The following is a 23817-nucleotide window of genomic DNA, read 5'->3' on the forward strand; positions in this document are numbered from 1 at the left end:
TCCCACCACTATCCCAGTGCTGCCGCCCATCCCACTCCTACCCAGTCCCTGGGCTCTCTCTACCCCATCACAGACCCTGGGCTCTCCCCACCCTGCTCCCACCACTATCCCAGTGCTGCCGCCCATCCCACTCCTACCCAGTCCCTGGGCTCTCTCTACCCCATCACAGACCCTGGGCTCTCCCCACACCATCACTATCCCAGTGCTCCCGCCCATCCCACTCCTACCCGGTCCCTGGGCTCTCTCTACCCCATCACAGACCCTGGGCTCTCCCCACCCTGCTCCCACCACTATCCCAGTGCTGCCGCCCATCCCACTCCTACCCAGTCCCTGGGCTCTCTCTACCCCATCACAGACCCTGGGCTCTCCCCACCCTGCTCCCACCACTATCCCAGTGCTGCCGCCCATCCCACTCCTACCCAGTGCCTGGGCTCTCTCTACCCCATCACAGACCCTGGGCTCTCCCCACCCTGCTCCCACCACTATCCCAGTGCTGCCGCCCATCCCACTCCTACCCAGTCCCTGGGCTCTCTCTACCCCATCACAGACCCTGGGCTCTCCCCACCCTGCTCCCACCACTATCCCAGTGCTGCCGCCCATCCCACTCCTACCCAGTCCCTGGGCTCTCTCTACCCCATCACAGACCCTGGGCTCTCCCCACCCTGCTCCCACCACTATCCCAGTGCTGCCGCCCATCCCACTCCTACCCAGTCCCTGGGCTCTCTCTACCCCATCACAGACCCTGGGCTCTCCCCACCCTGCTCCCACCACTATCCCAGTGCTGCCGCCCATCCCACTCCTACCCAGTCCCTGGGCTCTCTCTACCCCATCACAGACCCTGGGCTCTCCCCACCCTGCTCCCACCACTATCCCAGTGCTGCCGCCCATCCCACTCCTACCCAGTCCCTGGGCTCTCTCTACCCCATCACAGACCCTGGGCTCTCCCCACCCTGCTCCCACCACTATCCCAGTGCTGCCGCCCATCCCACTCCTACCCAGTCCCTGGGCTCTCTCTACCCCATCACAGACCCTGGGCTCTCCCCACCCTGCTCCCACCACTATCCCAGTGCTGCCGCCCATCCCACTCCTACCCAGTCCCTGGGCTCTCTCTACCCCATCACAGACCCTGCGCTCTCCCCACCCTGCTCCCACCACTATCCCAGTGCTGCCGCCCATCCCACTCCTACCCAGTCCCTGGGCTCTCTCTACCCCATCACAGACCCTGGGCTCTCCCCACCCTGCTCCCACCACTATCCCAGTGCTGCCGCCCATCCCACTCCTACCCAGTCCCTGGGCTCTCTCTACCCCATCACAGACCCTGGGCTCTCCCCACCCTGCTCCCACCACTATCCCAGTGCTGCCGCCCATCCCACTCCTACCCAGTCCCTGGGCTCTCTCTACCCCATCACAGACCCTGGGCTCTCCCCACCCTGCTCCCACCACTATCCCAGTGCTGCCGCCCATCCCACTCCTACCCAGTCCCTGGGCTCTCTCTACCCCATCACAGAACCTGGGCTCTCCCCACCCTGCTCCCACCACTATCCCAGTGCTGCCGCCCATCCCACTCCTACCCAGTCCCTGGGCTCTCTCTACCCCATCACAGACCCTGGGCTCTCCCCACCCTGCTCCCACCACTATCCCAGTGCTGCCGCCCATCCCACTCCTACCCAGTCCCTGGGCTCTCTCTGCCACATCACAGACCCTGGGCTCTCCCCACCCTGCTCCCACCACTATCCCAGTGCTGCCCCCCATCCCACTCCTACCCAGTCCCTGGGCTCTCTCTACCCCATCACAGACCCTGGGCTCTCCCCACACCATCACTATCCCAGTGCTCCCGCCCATCCCACTCCTACCCAGTCCCTGGGCTCTCTCTACCCCATCACAGCCCCTGGGCTCTCCCCACCCTGCTCCCACCACTATCCCAGTGCTGCCGCCCATCCCACTCATACCCAGTCCCTGGGCTCTCTCTACCCCATCACAGACCCTGGGCTCTCCCCACCCTGCTCCCACCACTATCCCAGTGCTGCCGCCCATCCCACTCCTACCCAGTCCCTGGGCTCTCTCTACCCCATCACAGACCCTGGGCTCTCCCCACACCATCACTATCCCAGTGCTCCCGCCCATCCCACTCCTACCCAGTCCCTGGGCTCTCTCTACCCCATCACAGACCCTGGGCTCTCCCCACCCTGCTCCCACCACTATCCCAGTGCTGCCGCCCATCCCACTCCTACCCAGTCCCTGGGCTCTCTCTACCCCATCACAGACCCTGGGCTCTCCCCACCCTGCTCCCACCACTATCCCAGTGCTGCCGCCCATCCCACTCCTACCCAGTGCCTGGGCTCTCTCTACCCCATCACAGACCCTGGGCTCTCCCCACCCTGCTCCCACCACTATCCCAGTGCTGCCGCCCATCCCACTCCTACCCAGTCCCTGGGCTCTCTCTACCCCATCACAGACCCTGGGCTCTCCCCACCCTGCTCCCACCACTATCCCAGTGCTGCCGCCCATCCCACTCCTACCCAGTCCCTGGGCTCTCTCTACCCCATCACAGACCCTGGGCTCTCCCCACCCTGCTCCCACCACTATCCCAGTGCTGTCGCCCATCCCACTCCTACACAGTCCCTGGGCTCTCTCTACCCCATCACAGACCCTGGGCTCTCCCCACCCTGCTCCCACCACTATCCCAGTGCTGCCGCCCATCCCACTCCTACCCAGTCCCTGGGCTCTCTCTACCCCATCACAGACCCTGGGCTCTCCCCACCCTGCTCCCACCACTATCCCAGTGCTGCCGCCCATCCCACTCCTACCCAGTCCCTGGGCTCTCTCTACCCCATCACAGACCCTGGGCTCTCCCCACCCTGCTCCCACCACTATCCCAGTGCTGCCGCCCATCCCACTCCTACCCAGTCCCTGGGCTCTCTCTACCCCATCACAGACCCTGGGCTCTCCCCACCCTGCTCCCACCACTATCCCAGTGCTCCCGCCCATCCCACTCCTACCCAGTCCCTGGGCTCTCTCTACCCCATCACAGACCCTGGGCTCTCCCCACCCTGCTCCCACCACTATCCCATTGCTGCCGCCCATCCCACTCCTACCCAGTCCCTGGGCTCTCTCTACCCCATCACAGACCCTGGGCTCTCCCCACACCATCACTATCCCAGTGCTGCCGCCCATCCCACTCCTACCCAGTCCCTGGGCTCTCTCTACCCCATCACAGACCCTGGGCTCTCCCCACCCTGCTCCCACCACTATCCCAGTGCTCCCGCCCATCCCACTCCTACCCAGTCCCTGGGCTCTCTCTACCCCATCACAGACCCTGGGCTCTCCCCACCCTGCTCCCACCACTATCCCAGTGCTGTCGCCCATCCCACTCCTACCCAGTCCCTGGGCTCTCTCTACCCCATCACAGACCCTGGGCTCTCCCCACCCTGCTCCCACCACTATCCCAGTGCTGCTGCCCATCCCACTCCTACCCAGTCCCTGGGCTCTCTCTACCCCATCACAGACCCTGGGCTCTCCCCACCCTGCTCCCACCACTATCCCAGTGCTGCCGCCCATCCCACTCCTACCCAGTCCCTGGGCTCTCTCTACCCCATCACAGACCCTGGGCTCTCCCCACCCTGCTCCCACCACTATCCCAGTGCTGCCCCCATCCCACTCCTACCCAGTCCCTGGGCTCCCCACCCCGTTCCCAACATAGTCCAAGGGCCAGTGGGAGTTGGTGAATATTTTAAGTGGAGGGGCATAAATATTTTCCACAAAAATGCGATAGCGACCGAGCGCAGCGCGGGAGCCTGAACCAATCAAGTGCGGTGCAGGGGGTTTTCCCCTGTGAATTTTTTTGAAATAATGGGTTAAAATATGTCATTTTTTAGCATACTTTTAAAACAAAATGGGTAAAAAGCCAAACAGTTTACAATTGGCGCTGGGGGGCCAAGGGGGAAAGCATGGTATTTTTGACTGGACATCTATGATAGATAAAAAAAATACCATCCCTGTCCCCTGGGCGCCTCAGAAGGAGAGCTGTTTTTGGCAGGTGAGTGGGGGCATTTTTTAAATGCCTTTGTTGTACAATCCTCCTTCCCCCAACTACCAACCACCCGCCAAAATCAGCTCAATGCACCAAAACAAACACACACACAGACACATTCACCCAGCAATCCCTATCATTCATGCACGCACCCACCACCAGACACTCACCCATAACACAAGCATACATGCATCCACCCACATATTTAAATAAAAAAAATAAATGAACATTAACATAAACGTACCTTCTGCAGGGACCTGCGCGTGGTTGCTGAAATGCCCCACTCCAGGTTGCTCTGTCCGTATGTGCGAGGAGGTGCAGGTGCTCCCCCTCGAACATACAGACATGCCGTGTCCCAGCTAGCATTTCCAATGTGCTATGTACAGCCTTGCATAGCTCAGTGAGCATATGCGGCTGGGGTACTGAACTGTCAAAGGGAAACGCTGGGCTGGCTCCTCGGCTCCTCCAGAATGGGTGAGGGGGCCACTGGGTGGACGCCCCCTAGCCCATTATGGATGAGCCGCCAGGCTCGGACTGGTCTATAGGCTAATAGGGCAACGCCCGTACCAAAAACGCAAAATGCTAGTGTAGGCCAGTCAAAATGGGTCACTCTTTTTGTCCAATGTGGGCCAGTTTGATGAGTTACTTCACTATGCAGCTAGTAGTATTGACCACCGTTGCTGAATAAATATTCTTTAATATCACAATTTGTTTACATTTTAACAAAAAACACCCCCTTGGTTACTATTCAAACATTCTGTGCCTCAAGGAATGAATGTTTGTTTGTTTGTTTATTTATTTATATTGCGCAGCCTGCCCAAGGGCATCAGGGCACATGTTTGGAAAGGTAGTTACAAGAAAGTGTTACATAGGAGGTTACAGGTTACAGTTATATATATAAATATACATACATTTACAATGAAGGTGGTTATCAGATACAGTATATACAGTAAGTAGTCGATTAGCAAGAAAGTGTTACATAGGAGGTTACAGGTTACAGTTATATATATATTTATACATACATTTACAATGAAGGTGGTTATCAGATACAGTATATACAGTAAGTAGTCAATTAGCAGAGAGGGAGCAGCAAGCGTTACAAAGAGGAGGGCATCGTATCGTCCTGATCGCGAAGCCATAGTTTTGTTCTGTTTTTGAAGGATTGGAGGGAAGGGACATTCCTGAGATCATTGGGTAGGGAGTTCCAGAGCTTCGCCGCCAGGACTGGGAAGCTCACACCTCTGGCTGTCTGAAGCTTGAAGCTAGGAATGATTAGGGTGTGCGCTTGTGCAGATCTCAAAGGTTTGGATGCTGTGTGTTGAGTGAAGCGCGCAGACAAATAGGCAGCCGCAGCATTCTTCTGTGCTTTGTGGCTTAGAACAAGTGCTTTGAGGGCGATACGCCGCGTAATGGGAAGCCAATGTAGGTTGCGTCTGGTAGATGAGATGTCGGCGCGCCTGGGTATGTTAAGAGCAGCCCTAATGCCGTTATTCTGGGTTACCTGAAGTTTATCGATATTTCTTTGACTCGTTCCAAGGTAAAGGGCGTTAGCGTAGTCAATTTTCGACATGATGAGGGTTCTGGCGAGGATCAGGCAGTTGTCAATTATCAAGAAGGGGCGACAAGCCGTGCTGAGTTTACATGTATACGAGGATGCTGAAACTACTGAATTGGTTTGTCTGTTGAGAGAAAGGGTGGAGTCTGGGTAAATTCTGAGGGTTTTAGTGACGTTAGTGACCTTGATGACATTGCCATCAATGTTGAAGGAGTCGTATTTAATGTCAAGTTTTGAGAGTTTGGACTGAGAGCCTAAAATGATTAACTCAGTTTTCTCATCGTTAAGGCAAAGCCTGTGGCATCCAAGCCTGGATGACAGTGTATACTGCATTGAGTGTTTTAACATCGGTTACATAATCACCAGTGATAGGGATGAGTATCTGGGTGTCATCCGCATAATTCGTGTAGGTGACACCCAGATGGTCAAGAATATCAAAGAGTGGTTTAGTAAATACGTTGTATAGTGTGGGTGATACGCACGAGCCTTGAGGGACTCTGCAGGGAACATGAGCTGGGTCAGCGGCGGCTAGAGGCGAGAAGACCCTCATGGATCTGTTTGCCAGGAAGGAGCTAATCCATGAGGTAGCTGCATCCGAGAAGTGGGCGGCAATCTTAAGGTGCTGGCAGAGGATTTGGTGATCAACCAAATCGAAGGCCGCAGAGAGGTCAAGTAGGAGTAGAAGCGCTAGTTTTCCCTTGTCTTTCAAATCCTCAATTTGAGTTTTTAGATCGATCAAGGCTGTCTCAGTGCCGTGTCTTGGACAGAAGCCAGATTGCCTAAATCCTAATAGGTTGTTAGTATAGAGGCAATCTTGGATCTGGAGGTACGCAGCACGGTCCAGGATTTTAAGGAGGTAAAGCACTGTGGTGATGGGCCTGTAGTTGCTGGGATTGCTAGGGTGTAGATTTGTTTTTTTAATTAGAGGGATTACCCATGCATCCTTAAGGTTGTCTGGTACTGTGCCAGATTTAAAGGATGAGTTGATGAAGGAGGTGATGAAAGGTGCGAGGTCAGGAGCTGCTTCCTTTACAACCGGTGCCGGGCAGGCGTCACCTTGGCAATTGGAAGGCTTTAGCTTCATGATGATATTTTCCACTTCCTTAATGGTGAGTGGTGAGAAGCTGAAAGGTTTGAAGGAGTGCTTAGGGGATGGGGTATTGTAGAACTGGGGGTTGCCTGCTGAGTCCAAGAGATGGCTTTTTTTGGTGTTAATTTTAGCTTGGAGCACAGTGATTTTGTTTAGTAGTGCTTTTTGTATATTGGCGCACCATTCAGTGTCTGGGGTACACGTGTCCAGAGGGGTGACTGGTGACTCTAGTTCCTTGAGGATTTTAAAGAGTGCCTTAGTGTTGGATTGAGCTTGTATGATCCTGTTGTTGTACACTTCTTTTTTGGCCGCTAGTATGGCTTCCTTGTAAGAGAGGGTGGCGGATAAGAGGTTAATTCTATTGACTGGCGTAAGTGTACTTCTCCAGTGTGACTCTGCTTTTCTTTTATCTTTACGAAGTTCGCGTAGGTGTGGGGTGAACCATGAGTTAAGGTGGTTGCGTGGTTTTTGTTTGCGCAGTTTGAGTGGGGAAATGGTGTCGAGGGCTTTTAACAGGGCCCGGTTATAGGTGTCCACCAGGGCGTTAGGGTCAGAGCAGGTGGAGGAGGCTGAGTTCAGTAGAGGGAGGATGAGTGGGAGTAGTTTCTCCGTTGTGATATCCTTCTTGTTGCGAGTATAGGTGGGCGGAGCAGTGCAGGGTTTGTCTGTGGGTGGACAAGAGTTGATGGAGAATGTTATTTTATGATGGTCAGACCACGCACATGGTGACACAGAGATTATATTTAATGCACAGTTCATGTCTGAGACCCAGTCCAGGGTACGAGCCTTGAAATGGGTAGGTTCACTGACATGTTGGGTGAGGCCGAAGTCAGATAGAACACTGGCTACATCACTGGCTTTGGTATCATTCGTATCCTGGTAACCCAAATTAAGGTCTCCAAGTATAATGATTTGGGATTTAGGCATATTGCTAGAGGCTAGGATTGATGAGATATCCTCAACAAATGTGGAAGTGGGACCGGGTGGCCGGTAGATGAGGTGCACTAAAGCGGTGTGATTGGGTGAGATTGGTAGTTTAATAGAGAGTAATTCAGCAGACGGCAACTGTTGGGTGTTACCAGCTCTAAGATTGAGAGAACTCTTAAATATGAATGCTAATCCACCCCCCTTGGTTTGATTAGTGTCCCTGTCGCACCTGATGATAGAGTAGCTGTCGGGGATGGCAAGGGTCAGGGCAGGACCCGATGCCGCATGCAACCAGGCTCCTGTGATTGCCAGAAAGTCCAGGTTTTCAGTCATAATGAAGTCTGCAATGTCTAGAGTGTGAGCAGGGACAGAGCGGGCGTTAATGAGCGCGCCTTTGAGTTTAGTCTGGTAGTTGGAGTTGTTGGCTGAGGGGGCCTCATCAGTTAATGAGGCTGTTGGGGCAATGGTATTTTTCTTGATAGTGTTGGCAGCAGTGTTACCTATACTGGGGGTATTCAAGTGGTAAAACCAGTGGTGACATCTGGCTGCTAATCTTTGGTTTCTGACTGAAGCGTCACAAGGTTGACTCCGTGGATTGGGAAATTGAACAACTAGGTAGGAGGGGCAGTGAGAGTTTATTCGTGACAGGTTTCGGACTACCTGTGTCAGACATAGGTAAAGGGTAGCAGGGGGAGGTGATGCTAATACATGGTGTATTATGGGTGCTTAAGAGGTGGTGGAGGCGAGAACCAAGCCTAGCATTCCTGATGCATGTATGACAATGTTGGTTAGGGGTTGGTTTGGAGGTAAAGTGTTGTAGCCATAGATATGGGTGGGACGCTGTCGTGTTGCAAGAAGGAGGTAAGCACGGTAAAATTGTGCAGGTTGTAGTGGCCAGTGTGTGGTGTAGGGTCATAGTGGGACAAGGCTGCCGTCTGGATGAGGCCAAAGTGGTGAACAGTAAGTAGAGGGCGAAATGTAAGGTAGGCAGATAGTCTAGTTTTAGGGTTTTAGAGTCTGGTGCTGGGTAATGCAGGTATGTAGTCAGGGTGCAATGCATTATAGAAGATCTTGTAGAAGAATGTGCTTTGGAGAACTAGTGGAGGGAGGTGCCGCAGTCAATAACTAGCAGCTTAGCGCGGCATAGTGAGTCAATAGGTCCTGGTAGTGGGCATGTATATCAGGCATATAGGGACTTGGGAGGCACAGTGAATCAGCTAGTGTCAGGCAGTTACTAGAGGTATCGTACAAAAGATGACAGAGTGCACAGAGACTACAAATGCCTAACTGGCAGTGACCATAAATTCCTAGCAATGCCATGAGTGGCACAGTGACTGAGAATGCCTAGCAATGCACACAAATAATAAATTATCCAGCGGGAAGTGACATGAGTGGCACAATGACTGAGAATGCCTAGCAATGCACACAAGAGCCGAGCATGTAGTGACAAAGGATGTACAAGGCATAGGCAGTTCCATACACAAAGCTGGTGTGGGGGGAGTAGAATGGAACCCAGGATATATAAGGGAAGTGGGCGGAGCGGGACCCTATGTTAGGTTGTGATGGATTTGCATGAACAGGTGCGTTATGGGCGCTACACCACAGTGTACCCGTTGCATACACCGAGTGTTATAGGTCCAGAATGTTGCAAACTCGAATGACCGTAGTACATTGCGAATCGAGTATCCATTTGCAACTGCGGGACACTTTTTCATTGGTGCCTGAGCTGTTTTATGGTCCAGTCCAACCACGTGAGCCGCTCCAGCCCATAGCCTGTAAACTAAAAAAAAAAAAGTTTATTTTTTATTTTTACACATTTCATGCTGGACTCTCGCCCCCCTCCCGGGAGGCGGCCGCAACCGCATCGCAAATGTTATGTAAAATTCCACGCTATCAGAGAGCGGGGGCCGCTCCTTTTCGTTCTTGTCATTACCTTGTGGAATGCTTTACCTACTTCTATGCGCGAGATTGCAGGATACCTCCAGTTTCGAAAAGCGCTGAAAAAAACCACATCTTTTTTAGATGTCTTTCTCTCATGGCGTTGCAACACAGCAGGCTGTGCTTCTTTAGCACCTAAATACCCTTGGGCCTTAGTGCGCGCTCTATATATAGTATACATTACATATGCAGAACATTAAGTATTTCTGTGCGTTCCCAGTTAAACGATCGACAGTGACTGTGTCCACCATTAAGGAGTGCTTTAAAGCTGGTTGAACCAAAGGCCATGAGAATGTGGTCCACGATCGTTAACCAGAAGAGGGACAAAGATAGGAGCATCGAGACAAGCTTAGATCGTACATTCTCTGTGATAAGCAGTGTTCATTATTCTAAAATGACTGTCAACTCACTTATAGACTTAAAAATAACCTGATTGTCCTGAAAGGTCTAGAGCCCCGGAGGGGGACCAGAGGCAAATGACAAACTCCCTGCTGACCCTCTTTCACCTTCCCTCATCCCTGGCTGCCTTTCTGCCATCCAGGCCTGGTGCACTTATAATGATCTCTGCCTCAGTGCGAGCAAAACGGAGATCCTTCCCATTGGGACCCATGCCCCCGACTTCTCCTCCTCACGCTGGCCATCTTCCATGGGCTCTCCCCCTGCTCCCTCTTCTGAAGCCAGAAACCTTGGAGTCATCTTCGACTCCTCTCTCTCCTTCCTCCATCACACTCAGGAAATTGCCAAGAAGTTCCACTTTCAGCTTTTCCTTCTAAAAGGAATTCCACCTTTTCCCACCTTCCCCCAGAAGCCCTGGTGCGCTCTAGGCTTCACTGTTGGAATAGCCTCCTCCTGCATCTGTCTTCTTCCACTCTGCGTCCTCTCCAGCTAATCCAGAATAAGGCAGCAAGACGCATCCTTGGCTTCAAGCCCAGGGACTGCATCTCTCTTCACTGGCTCCCGGTTGCTTCACGGATTAAATTAAAATCCCTCTGTATCATCCACAAGGCTGTCTCGGCCCGGGAACTACACTATCTTCAACTTTATCTCACTAAATACTCTCCCTCTAGACCCCTGCGCTCCTCTGGCACCAACACCTTGTGTGTAAAGCAATTTGCTAAACAGAGAGAGAGCAGGAGGTCGATCGTTTTCCTCAGCTGGCTCCCTTCTTTGGAACAGCCTCCCCCCCTCTTCTTGAGCAGGACTTTTTTTAATTTTGGAAGCTCTTCAAGACTTTCCTCTTTACCTCCTCCCACCACCCCGACTCTCCTCTGCTAATCTCATAGTTGCTTGTTTGGTGTGAAGGGCTCTCATCCATCCTCTGGGCCCTGACCTCCCACACCAAATCGCCCCCAGCTTCTGTCAAGCTACAGCACTTGCCTCGGCTCACCCTCCACCCTGGAGGCTTGCACTTACCTTACATTGCACTTCACCTGTTGCTCACCCATGAGCACCACAGCACCTAGCCCATTGCCCCTCCCGTCTGCACTTGCACATTCAGTACACTCACAACGCATAATAGGTTTTTCCACCCTACACTGTATTTAATATTTCTTAATGTATTTGATTGTATTAATTGTTTAATTGTTTCACATCCCCTTGTCCCCTCCCTGTTGTACTGTGGGTGCTTTGAAACAGTGTTTACGTCATGTTTAAGTGCCTAACAAGCAAACAATAAATACACAAAGCACACTTTAAAAAATATTTTTAAGTTCTCAAAAGTTCATGAAAAGTAATCACCAGGCTCAACCTAATAGCAGTATTTTGCTTATAGAGTAAAGTTAGGTGGGGAGTAAATAGAGCCTATTTGCATGGGAGAAAGAGGCAACACCAAGCTGGTGAGTCTTGGTTGGAGGAGTGGCCCATAGACTATGTTTCCAGAGCCAGAGGCCATGGTAAGGATGGCTGTGCTGTCTGTCTCACAGTCACATGTGTAATAGTCTTGGTCAGGGCACACAAAAATCTCTTTTCTTAGGGCCAGGAGGTCCTGGAGGATGAGACCAACACCTGTTCTCTCGCTGTGTCTAATCGGCTCTGTTGAGTGTCAATGACTGGGAACGTTGTGATGCCATCGCGTGGCGGCGTTGTTAGTGGACATTTGTGAGCCACGGGGGTGGTTGCTGTCTGTCATTCACTACTGCAGAAGAAACCTGCATAAAATGAGGTCTAAGTGCAATGAGGTTGCACATGGTTCTCTAAGTAACTAGCTGGGAGATGCGATGCTAAGCGTGCACTATGTGCAAAATATGCTCCTTATGCACAGTTATCAGGGCTAGTTATGCTCTAAGTTGGGAGTAATGTTCACTCGACATGGGGCAGAGTCTTGCTTAAACAATGCCGAGTAGGTGTCTTACCATGATACCTATCTCAGGGGCGGGGGCGTTTTTGGTCAAATGAGTCTTTGAGAAAATAACTGCTGCTCTGTAGGAGTGCATGGGTGAATATTGACTAAAGTGTCTACTCAGCCCACACTACTACAAAGCCAGCAGTGAACCCGATCATAAAAGTGAAACAGGCACAAGATGAAAGGTGTACCTCCTTTGTCTATTTTGGTAACGCAGGCTGTTATACTCTTAGGAAGGGGTGTGAGCTCTAACAGTAGCAAAACAAACAGCTTTTGTAAAATCAATCCAACATCGGGCAGAGGCTACAGTAAGTAGGGGGATGGGATCTCCAGCAGGGACTATGAATGCGAACCTGGAAAGACAGCTATCGGAGAGTTTTGATGTTTAACTTGAAAATGCATTTCCGGTGTGCTTTCTTTTGATGGTAACATCTAGGTTTTGGACAGGGGTCTCAGTAATCATACCCATAAATCCCAGTACAACTTCAAACTCTCATATTCATTGTGCCAGGCTAAGGGTAGTGCCAGTCCAAGGGTAGTGCCAGTCCAAGGGTAGTGCCAGTCTAAGGGTAGTGCCAGTCAAAGGGCGGTGCCAGTCTGAGGGTAGCGCCAGTCAAATGGCAGGCCAGTCTAAGGGGAGTGCCAGTCTGAGGGTAGTGCCACTCTAAGGGTAGTGCCAGTCTAAAGGTTGTGCCAGGCTAAGGGTAGTGAAGTCCCGCGTTACAGGTGCCATTTGTGGAAAAGTGCAACAAATCTACCTCTGGCCTACCCCTAGGGGGCGACCATGCATCAGTCTTAGACAATCTCCTAGGGGGGGGGGTGGATCACTATGCCCCCCCTGCTCTTGTATCCCAGGACCTTTGTGCACTGTGTTACTCCTAGATTACCCCAATGGACACATTAACGTAAGACACGAAGAAAACACATGAATCGATTCAACAATAGAAACACTTCTATTCATACATAATAATGCATGATGCAAACACTACTGTAATGCAAATTTTGAATTTGCACCTTTTATGCTTTTGGTGCAAATCTACCAGCAATGCAATGACTATAAGCCTTACAGGCTTCTAATGCAAGCAATCTAATACTCCAATCCACACCATTCCTCTCCATTCCACACCATACTTCACACTCTCTCTCTAAGACAAACCCTGTCTATTTACCCCATCTATAGCTCTCTGTGAGTGTCTGCTCTAATTCCCCATGCACATGTGTAATTCAGCAATACCCCCTTTTTCTCTTGTTTAGCTCTGTCTCTCCTCTCCCACTAACTCTGCAACCAGCCTGGTCACTCGAACTGCCTCAATGCCTCTGCCAAGCTGCTGCTCTCATCAGAATGCTTTCCCAAGCTTCCTCGATCTCAGCTCAATCTCTCAGAGAGCAGCTCCATCCAAAACTCCATCTCTAACAACTAGAAACTCCCAAACTACCAACTCCCTCTCTCCTCAGAGAGCAGACCAGCAGAGAGCAGCAACTACCTCAAATCTCAGAGCCTCACCTCTCATTATACTGTTCAATGACGTATACATATCCATGGTTACACTCGTTCTCTCTAAGCTAAAATGCCTCTCTTTCTGTCAGCGTTTCTAAATCTGAGCAGTGCCTAAATGTCTGTGATGCATGTACTTGTACTTTTTCAATCACTGTGTGTTCTGGTCAATGTGACATTTTCTACATATCTGTACCATATCTATCTTCTGTCTGCCTGCACCTTCTCCTCATATTTATCCATTCATTCCCTCTATCCTCCTGCATGTCTCTGCTTGCAAAGCTCTCCCTCTCCATGGCGCTGCCCCCACCTTCCCTGTCTGCGCGAAGCACCAGCCATGCTGATAAGGCCAGCATCCCTCTCCTCTCGGACAAAGGTCATGTTATTTCTGTCTGCCAAGCAACTGTTTACGAATACTTGTACACTGTAACTCATAATCATCTCTCCGCACTCTGTGGCGCTTCTGTGTCTCATTCAGTGGAATGGCTTCATGCTATCTCTATTCTCGAATGTAGTGCCTAACACTTTCATTCGTACCAAGCACTATACTCAAAGCTCAATGCATATTCCAAGGGCACACTCAATGCGTGTCGCTCTACAATGCATACATAATACATAACATATCTCTAATGTGTAACGTGTCTCTAAATGGCACTTCAATTATATCAGGCCTCATTCTATTGCAAATGCATATAAAGTGGCAGAATAATGTGGATAGTCTAATGATGTCACTACTTCATGTCACTAATCAGTACTAATCAGAATGTATGATGGATAACTAAACAGGATGCAATGATGGATAACTGATCCCTAAATGGGTAATGATTCTCTAACAATGGGTAATGATTCCATAGTGATAACAAACCAGGCTTCTCCATACTATCAGGTTTCACAGCCGGACAAAGTTTTTTGACTACGGGAACAGATTAAGACTGAACCCAGGCGACATATTAGCTAGCCGCATATTATCTCTGAAAAGTGTGCACTTTAAAAGCTTTAACTTTGTGTCCGGCGCAGGCATAATCAGGAAAAAGTCCCGGGCCTGAGAATCCCAAGTTCTTGCTTACATCCCCTGCCTCCTAGATTTATTCAAGACCATATTGTGTAAGTGACGGATGACCTAGCCAATATCATCGGTGCCTCTTTTCAGATAGGTTGCTATCCAGCCTTGTTGAAGGAAGCTTAGAATTCCCCATTATTTAAAATAAATAACACAAAAAAGTACCTAGATCCAAATAAGCCAGAAAACTTTAAGGCTGTCTCAAATTTGCCTTTGCTGATCCAACTATGTAACTATTTGGAAGAAGGCAACTTCTTGGCAGGCCCCAATCAGGATACCATACTTTGCCTAGTACAGGAACTATGTTTTGTTCACTTGTTAAAATAGCTAAGTAAGAGAGGTTTCCTGGTTGCCCTTATCCCATTGGACATCTCAGCAGTGTTCAATACTGTGGAGCACAGTATACTTTTAGAACCCTTAGAAGTATCAATTAACATTTCAGTTTCCACTATTGTGGCTGGGCTCTTACTTAAATGATAGAAAACAGGATTAAAATGGGGAATGTGGTCTCCGGCAGTTGCCATTTATCTTGTAGTTCTGCAGGGCTCAACGCGGTTCCCTCTTCTCCTCTGGTGCAATTGATAGAGAATAAGGGGGTGGTTTTCCAGTTACACGCTGACCATACCCACATTGTTGGTTGATCTTAACAGCAACTCCAAGGAAGGTAAAACCGTGGAAGAATGCTTGGCCACAAAACAGCGCTGGATACAAGCCAATATTCTCTGATTACATGGTGATAAAACTGAAGTAACAGTGCTTGGTCTGTCAGCAGAATCTTCTCATCCATTCTAATGGCCTTGAAGCCTTGTGTCTTAGAGCACCCCTACCTGTGGCGTCAGCTTAGCATCTGGATGTCCTATCTGATCATCAAAAGACTTACTCCGGACAGGAAGATGCATTTGTCAAAAGTGCACAGTTTCACCTATACCCCACTTGTACATGTTCCAATCTGTTTGACCAAGACCATTTAAAAGCCCTTGTGCAAGCAGTGGGAGTCAAATTCAAATGCGTGTTTTGACCCAGATATAGAAAATTGTAAAGGGCTACAGCACTATATCCCAACCCTTGCTCTCAGTAGTAAGGATCTGTTGGCAGTACGCAAATATAATGTTGCACGTTACAGAGGCAGGTACTTGCACACCACAGAGTGGGATCTCTGGAATAAACGTATCGGCCATTAGAAAGAGCACTACACTGCAAACTTCTAAAGATTGGAGCATTTTCCTGGCTTTTGATGTACCTTAAGGTATTGCTGGCAGTTTTAATTGGGGAATCACTTGCAGCTTTGGTATTGTGTTTTATGATCTGTATTTATATTTTGTTGTTTTGTTAATTCATGTTTTCTCTATATGTTCGATGTTTGCTTAGCTCATTGATGCTTGTTTTCCGGTGCGAAGTTTGCACTCAACAAATAGATTTTACTACTACGAGGTATCTCGTCCTTTGGATTACCTCCCTGTTGCGAAGGACAAGATACCTCGTCCATGCCACTTAAGGGGTTAATGAAACAGAAAAGGTTAGAAGGTATTAAATGGCGAAATACCAAAATCACCAGAAAAGGCCTTGGCACTGGGGGGAAAATCCCATGGCAGTTAAAAGGTTAAGTCTTGATGAGTAAAGTCTAAATAGATTGTTCCTTCAGCTTGTCGTCAATACTTTTAACTGTAGAACACTTTCTTTTATACTAAAGTAGGGTCTAAATATAAACAAAGCACCTTATTCCAGTTGCGGATCACATCGGCTCTGTCACCGTTGTTTTTTACTTTGTCAATGGAGCATTACTACGCTACCACCAGTTAGGGGACTTGTCCCCAGTAGATGGAACTTCAAGGTCCTGTCAATTACTAAGTGAAAGCAATTAATTAGCACACATTAGGAACACTTGTGTGCAGGCACGTTATAAATTACGTATATCATATCACATGTCTACTAATGACAGCTCTTTAAGGTTATGCCTGTGGTCATGAACATGTAGAAATTATTAATGCGATCTCCTTTTAATTCTACAGGTGATGGATTCACATTGATTCTGCTAAGTTCTCTGAAGGATTAATTCTGGACACCCCATCATTAGTAGAATAAGCAATATCTACTTGTCATAGAAGGATACAAGTCTAGGAACTATTTCTCAAAGTAATGAGGATCTGCGATTGGAGCAGTGTACCGAATACCTGATTTTCAGCAAAACACCTTAATGTTAACAGACCACATCCTACAGCATGATGCACACAAATATATAAAGAACGGGCGACTATTCATAAGAACAGTGCATTATCTTCTGTAACTTAAGGGCTGCTTACTTCAAGGATTTTATAAATCATCTGTGAATAACAATGGACAAATAGTACAAATGCAATGAACTTCCTAAAGCCTCCACTGGGAACAAAAGTCTAGTTTATCCCCTGAGAAGATCTATGCATGTGTGAACATGTTCAGTGGGAAGGAACCTCTTATTATGCATCAGATGACAAACACTGGAGAGAAACCTCATCAGGGCACAGAATGTGGAAAACACTTAATTGAGAAGGGAACTCTTATTAATCACCTGAGAATACATAACGTTGAAAATTCTTATGAGTGCACTGAATGTGAGGGAAGGTTTAATCGAAAGGAAGGTCTTATGTACCATCTGAGAACACATACAAAAGAGAAACCGTATCAGTGTTCGGAGTGTGGGAAAAGGTTCAGTCAAAAAGGACATCTTATTGGCCACCAAAGAACACATACAGGTGAGAGACCATATAAGTGCACTGAGTGCAGGAAAAGGTTCAGTCAAAAAGGACATCTTATTGGCCACCAAAGAACACATACAGGTGAAAAACCTCATCAGTGCCCTGAATGCGGGAAAAGATTCAGCAGCAAGGAAAATCTTATTGGTCACCAGAGAACACATACAGGCGAGAAACCGTATCCATGCACTGAATGTAGGAAAAGATTCAGCGTAAAGGGATATCTTATTAAGCACCTGAGAACACATACAGGTGAAACACCTTATGAGTGCACTGAATGTAAGGAAAAGTTCACTTGGAAAGAAAGTCTTATGAACCACCTGAGAATGCATACAGAAGAGAAACCGTATCAGTGCATTGAGTGCAGGAAAAGATTCTGTGAGGAGGAATTGCTTATTTGCCACCAGAGAACACATACAGGTGAGAAGCCTTATCCCTGCAGTGAATGCTGGAAAAGGTTTAGTCGCAAGGGATCTCTTATTTGCCACCAGAGAACACATACAGGTGAGAAGCCTTATCCCTGCAGTGAATGCTGGAAAAGGTTTAGTCGCAAGGGATCTCTTATTTGCCACCAGAGAACACATACAGGTGAGAAACCTCACCTATGCACTGACTGCGGGAAAAGGTTCAGTCAGAAAGGACAACTTATTTGTCATCAGTTGACACATACAGGTGAGAAACCTCATGTGTGTACTGACTGTGGGAAAAGGTTCAGTCAGAAAAAACACCTGATTTGCCACCTGAGAACACATACAGGTGAGAAGCCTTACTTGTGTTCTGTATGTGGGAAAATATTCAGTGTGAAGGAATCTCTTATTATGCATCAGATGACACATACAGGTAAAAAACCTCATCCGTGCACTGAATGTGGGAAAAGCTTCACTGAGAAGGGAAGTCTTACTAATCATCTGAGAACACATACAGAAGGTAAACCTTATGAGTGCACAGAATGTGGGAAACGTTTACTAAAGAAGGGATCTCTTGTTAGCCACATGAGAACACATACAGGTGAAAAACCTTACGCATGCAGTGAATGTCAGAAAAGCTTCTGCCAGAAGGGAAGCCTTATAAGCCACTTGAGAACCCACACAGGTGAAAAACCTTATGTATGCAGTGAATGTGGGAAAAACTTTCCTCTGAAGGGAAATCTTACTAGCCACCTAAGAACACATACAGAAGAGAAACATTATCAGTGCACTGACTGCATGAAAACATTCCGGCATAAGGGAAGTTTTGATTGCCACCAGAGAACACATACAGGTGAGAAACCTTATGAGTGTTCTGAATGTGGCAAACGTTTCAGTGGGCAAGGATCTCTTTCTAATCATCTGAGAACACATACTGGTGAAAAACCTTATAAGTGCACTGAATGTGGGAAATGCTTCCGTTACAATGGAAGTCTTACTGGCCACCTCAAAACACATACAGGTGAAAAACCCTATGCGTGCACTGAATGTGGGAAAAACTTTCCCCTGATGGGAAGTCTTATTAGCCACCTCAGAACACATACAGAAGAGAAACCTTATCAGTGCACTCAGTGCAGGAAAGAGTTCCGTCATAAGAGAACGTTTGATTGCCATCAGAGAATACATACAGGTGAAAAACCTTATGAGTGCAACGAATGTGAGAAAAAGTTCAGATGGAAGGAAAGTCTTATTCGCCACCAGAGAAGACACACAGGTGAAAAGCCTCACCTGCAATGCCCTTTTTAAACAGCTTCAGTGAGGAGGGAGCTTTCTTCTTTAATGAGTCTGAGATTGCCACAGCATGTGACTCAACCTGTGACAGCAACACCTCCTCATCTCTTCAGTTTTGATTGGCATCTATATCCATGTACATTGACAGAAAGCCTTCTAGAAACATTGCTGGTTTCAATGAACTAAAGCCCTGCTGTTTCTATTGTGTCCCTGCTGCAATATTACATTGGTCGTCCATGCCTTCTGTGCTGCCGAAATCATCACATGAAACCGTGTCCAAGGAAGACAATGAATCCACAGCATACCCGCCACTTTCAAAAACAGGCGCACAATCCCCCCCAAACGGGTAAAATACTATGAACCTAACATAGGAGAATGATACTGCTCCCCTGATTCCACACACAGTGTTTTCATGGGGTGTCTAGACAAAGGATCGACACCAAAGGGTCGACAGGTCAAAGGATCGACACCAAAGGGTCGACGGGTCAAAGGATCGACACCAAAGGGTCGACAGGTCAAAGGATCGAATTTAAAGGGTCGACAGGTCAAAGGATCGACACCAAAGGGTCGACAGGTCAAAGGATTGAATGTTTTTTTTAATTATATATTTTTTTAGGTTTTTGTTTAGGGAAAAAAAGTGGTTTTTAGCAAAGAAAGGGGGTTGGGGGACCCCCCCAAAAAAACAAAAAAATATGTGAAAAAAAAAAGATTCGAGCCTTTGACCTGTCGACCCTTTAGACTGCTGTGGGACCAGCAGTGCAGAGCAAAAGCAAAGGGTTGTACAATTGTGACTGCCTGATCGTAAGAGGAACTGTAAGGTAATAAGGCATCCGTTAGTTTTCATGAATTACAAAGTGTATGTTTATTTTGTACTCTACAAAAATAATTGTACTCTCAACTTCAAAAATAGGAGTAAAATACGGAAACCTCAAAAATTATTATCTGGAGCTCTGCTTAATCCAATTGGAGAAAGATGGGAAACAGGTGACAACTGTGCGTTGGGCATGGTTCATGGTTCCATAAACCCGGAACCTGGAGTTATGCTGCAGCTGTGGAAGGCTGCTCTCAGAATGTCTAAGAAATGCACAGCAATCGGGAATGCCCTTGTAACTGAACTCTACAACATTTACCCAATTCTCTGCTGTCTCCCCCATGATACCCAGTACTTGTGATAAGCAGAGCTCCCTGTCCACGGATCAATATATTGGCTCACACAGAAGAAAGGGAGTAATGTCCACTGTTGAAGCACTAACAGATAGAGTGATGAGCACGCGGCAGACATCAATTGTTTCCATCGAATAATATATAAATGTGTTTAGAAATGTACCTTTTGTGAATATAGTTGGAACAGCAAAGTTAATACAATATTCACTATGCTCTGATGAAAATAATTCCTGCAAATTTGAAAATCAAACAGTGTTCTTTCTGGATACAGTTATATAGTTTTAGGATCCACAATGTCATAGTGGATTTATATTAATGGAAACAAGGAATAGTGTACACAATCTTTTCATGTCAGATGAAACATAAAGACATTATTTCTTACTATTGCGTCCATTTGTATGTTACATGTATTTCTTTTGTCTGGTTTTGCTCAAATGCAAATCAATTCCTAGAACAGGAGAGCAACTTTAATTTTAAATAGTCATTTACTGTTCCTAGTTTTAGTTTTATGTTGTAATGAGTGTTATTGCAAACCTTTTTTATTTACCCTGTTACTGCTGCATTTACTGATCAACCTATTACTAATTTATGCTCTGTTATCCTTTTTTCAACTGTCTTATAAGCCCATGCCAAAGTACTCGGATGTCACATTGCTTCTTTTTTACCTAGGTTTTTTCCATGGACTGTGTTATTCTTGTGTGCTGCTGTCTTCATAATTAAATATTTAAAATGTTTTACTTACTTTGAAAATGGGATTCATGTCTATGACTTGATGGGGTGCTAGTGATTTTTTCCTACCGTTTTTAGAGTTAAACATTTGTCAAACAATATTTCTGTCTAGAATACATTTTACTGAAAGACTTTCCTCAAGTTTGTATTTTCAAGGTTTTCATGCAACCCGGATAACTGCAAGAGTCTGAGTGCATGCGCGACGACTGTTATTAAAAGCTAGGAGGGTGCCCAGCGTGACTGCCATTATTGCCCGCCATTACCTTTTTGTGTCAGGAGCATCGTGTGTTGCAAATGGAAGCTGTCGCCCTCTCTGGAACTCAGGAAGAAAGCAAGATGGCTGAGACTGGAACAGTGGATGGAGTGGGATGGATAGAAAGGCACAGGAGGATGAAGTCAACAACCCCCATCTGCAGACAGACCTTAGCACACAGATATAAATGGAATGACAGAAAGTGGGAGTGGCAAGAGCGAAAGGAAGGCACACAGGACCGATCCAGATTCGGGATTGTTGCTGTAAACTGTGTGAAGCAGCCATTGTGCTCTGCAATCTGGTTTGATGTTAGCAGCCAGATGGGGTATAACACATAAAGTACATGTAATCGATCTGCCTTGGTCAGGGCAGCACCGCCTACGAGCAAATCCAGATGGACGGGGTCACTCTAATTTGCAGTGCATGTAAAGAGGGAGATCAAATTGGATATGAAAAGTGCCCTATTGTTATACCTCGTGGAACTGAATCATTAAAATATAAACTTTATGCACAAATTGATTACTTGTCAAGTAGCTGATCACATTTAAATATGTAAATATATGTTGAGATGTATATAATGAAACACTGATTCACTAAATATGACCCATGCCCAGACCTGCTCATCCCATAGACCCCTAGGCTGGCGAGTAGCTATACAGTATTATGCTGCCCTTCTATAGGCGCTCTGCCTCTTACCATAACTTGACCCACCCTTCATTTTAGTTAGTCCATTCTAAGGTCTTGGCAGAGCACCTATGTATTTTCACCTGAGGATCCCTACCTCCTGCCAGAATGTGCAGTACAGCCCACAAGGTATTCATGTGCAGGGGAGCGACCCCTGGCTGCTGGGTGATACCTTCAGCACTACAAATGAGGGGGAAGAACTATTTACTGAATGTCAAAGCAGAGCTACTGATTTTCCTTGCAGCAGTAGCAACCACCTAGTCTGCCTTCCAAGGAGCTTAGCACTGATGACTCCTAGAAAACTAGGCTCTGTGATCTGTTGTGAGAGGGTGGCAGAGAATAAGGGCCTATGAGTAGTGTCACAGATGGCTTCAAGAACACACCAACTCTCGGAGATGGTTGAAGGTTTTTTATTTGAGTGTTGAAATGCATCTCAGTGAGTCGTGCCCCCCTCTCTCTCTCACTTCCTATGTGTTGTTCCTCCTTCAGCCCAGATGTCCCTAAATCCCAAGGTGTTTGCTAGAGATTGGTAACCCCGACTGTCTAAAAGACTGGATATCTGATGATGCGGGCCCAAAGGCAATATCTCTCTCTCTTGCTCTCTCTTTCTAGCTCTCTCTCAATCTGTCTTTCTCATATCAATCTAGATGGGTCCTAACCTCTGGACCCACAGTAGAAATGTTATAAATAGAGGGTGTTGTGAGGAATCTGAGGGTGTCCTCACATATTTCCCCAACACATCCTCCTCCCAGGTGGTCAGGGAAAAGCTGAAACTACCTGACCCTGGGAGTGGATATGCAAGGGTTGGCTACCTGGGTGGTGAGACACAGTATCCGCCAGTTCCCTTTCACAATGAGTCTGCCATCCCTCAGGCATTTGTAGGCTATTGCCAATGTGCCCTGCAGAACATACCCCCATAGATATCCAGTAGGTACTGGACTGGGATGAGGAAGAAACCAACCAGAACAGTACATCCTTTATTGACAAACACACTTACACCCACCAGTTTGGTACTGGGATGAGGAGGAGGCCAGCAAGAGTAATGTGGAACTCCCAAGCCAGCAGGGAGAGGTCTAGTCCTTTTTGGACCAATCAGCCTGGCGTGAGGTTTAAAAGCAGGAAGAACGGTGAAAATTGAGTCAGTTGTGGGAGCAGTTCGGTAGACTGCTGTTGGAGAGCAGACCTCTCCTGGATGGCAGCATGGCAGACGGAGGGCTCGAGAACCCTGTGATGATTTACAGTGTATGCAGCAGGAAGCGAGACTGAGGGAAGCTGGAGGCCTGTGGCAGACTACGGACAGGAAGCTGACGTGACCAGGTGAAGCTTCCAATTGAGGCCTAAGCTGCGTGGCGAACATCGGGGGCTGGAGCGAAGCCACAGAGAACTGTGAGGAGACCAAACGAGGCGCTGCATGAGAGAGAGAGAGAGAGAGAGAGAGAGAGAGAGAGAGAGCTTGGGGCGGCCAGATGCATGGGTGTAATTTTAGGGGGGTACAGGGTGTTTGTCCCCCCCCCCAACTTTCATGGCACACCATTTTGTCCCCATTAATTTGGCTGAGGCACCTTTTCTTCAGATGTTATGTCCCCGCCAACATTTTCAGCAAAGTTACTCCACTGGCCAGAAGCCTCTCTGGTGCACTGTAAGCACCGACCAGTGAGACAGCCTACGAAAGGGGACACCGGGGTGGCAGGCGGAGCAGGTAAGTCCTGTGAAACTGTAATGAATGCCGATTCAAATTTAAAGCGACCACTAATGAATATTGATACAAATGAAAGCAAGCACTTTTGAATATCGATGTGAAGTGAAGCAAGTATTGTTGAATACAATCTGAATGAAAGCCGTTGTGTGAAATCACACTCTATTAAGAAACTGTTTAATTTGAGAGAGCAAGCATTGGCAAGAGTCATAGAAGCCTCTCTAAAGGAACTGTGTGATTTGAGAGAACAAGCATTGGCAAGAGCCATAGAAGCCTCTATAAAGGAACTGTGTGATTTGAGAGAACAAGCATTGGCAAGATCCATAGAAGCCTCTATAAAGGAACTGTGTGATTTGAGAGAACAAGCATTGGCAAGAGCCATAGAAGCCTCTATAAAGGAACTGTGTGATTTGAGAGAACAAGCATTGG

The 23817-nt window shown here is 47.8% G+C and overlaps 1 protein-coding gene across 1 annotated transcript in view; it reads left to right on the plus strand.

Moving 5' to 3' along the window:
- The window catches only part of LOC138468415 (zinc finger protein 268-like), a 52205-nt gene extending 30682 nt beyond the window's left edge, over window positions 1-21523 (plus strand). Inside the window, exon 2 of the mRNA XM_069608966.1 lies at window positions 16446-21523. Within this exon, the coding sequence (XP_069465067.1) occupies window positions 16865-18877 (2013 nt within the window). The 5' untranslated portion in view covers window positions 16446-16864 and the 3' untranslated portion in view covers window positions 18878-21523. The remainder of the gene's footprint in view (window positions 1-16445) is intronic.
- Window positions 21524-23817: the final 2294 nt, after the last annotated feature.

This window comes from Ambystoma mexicanum, chromosome 4q, assembly GCF_040938575.1.
Source record: "Ambystoma mexicanum isolate Mex_15411 chromosome 4q, UKY_AmexF1_1, whole genome shotgun sequence".
In the NCBI taxonomy this organism is placed as follows: Eukaryota; Metazoa; Chordata; class Amphibia; order Caudata; family Ambystomatidae; genus Ambystoma; species Ambystoma mexicanum.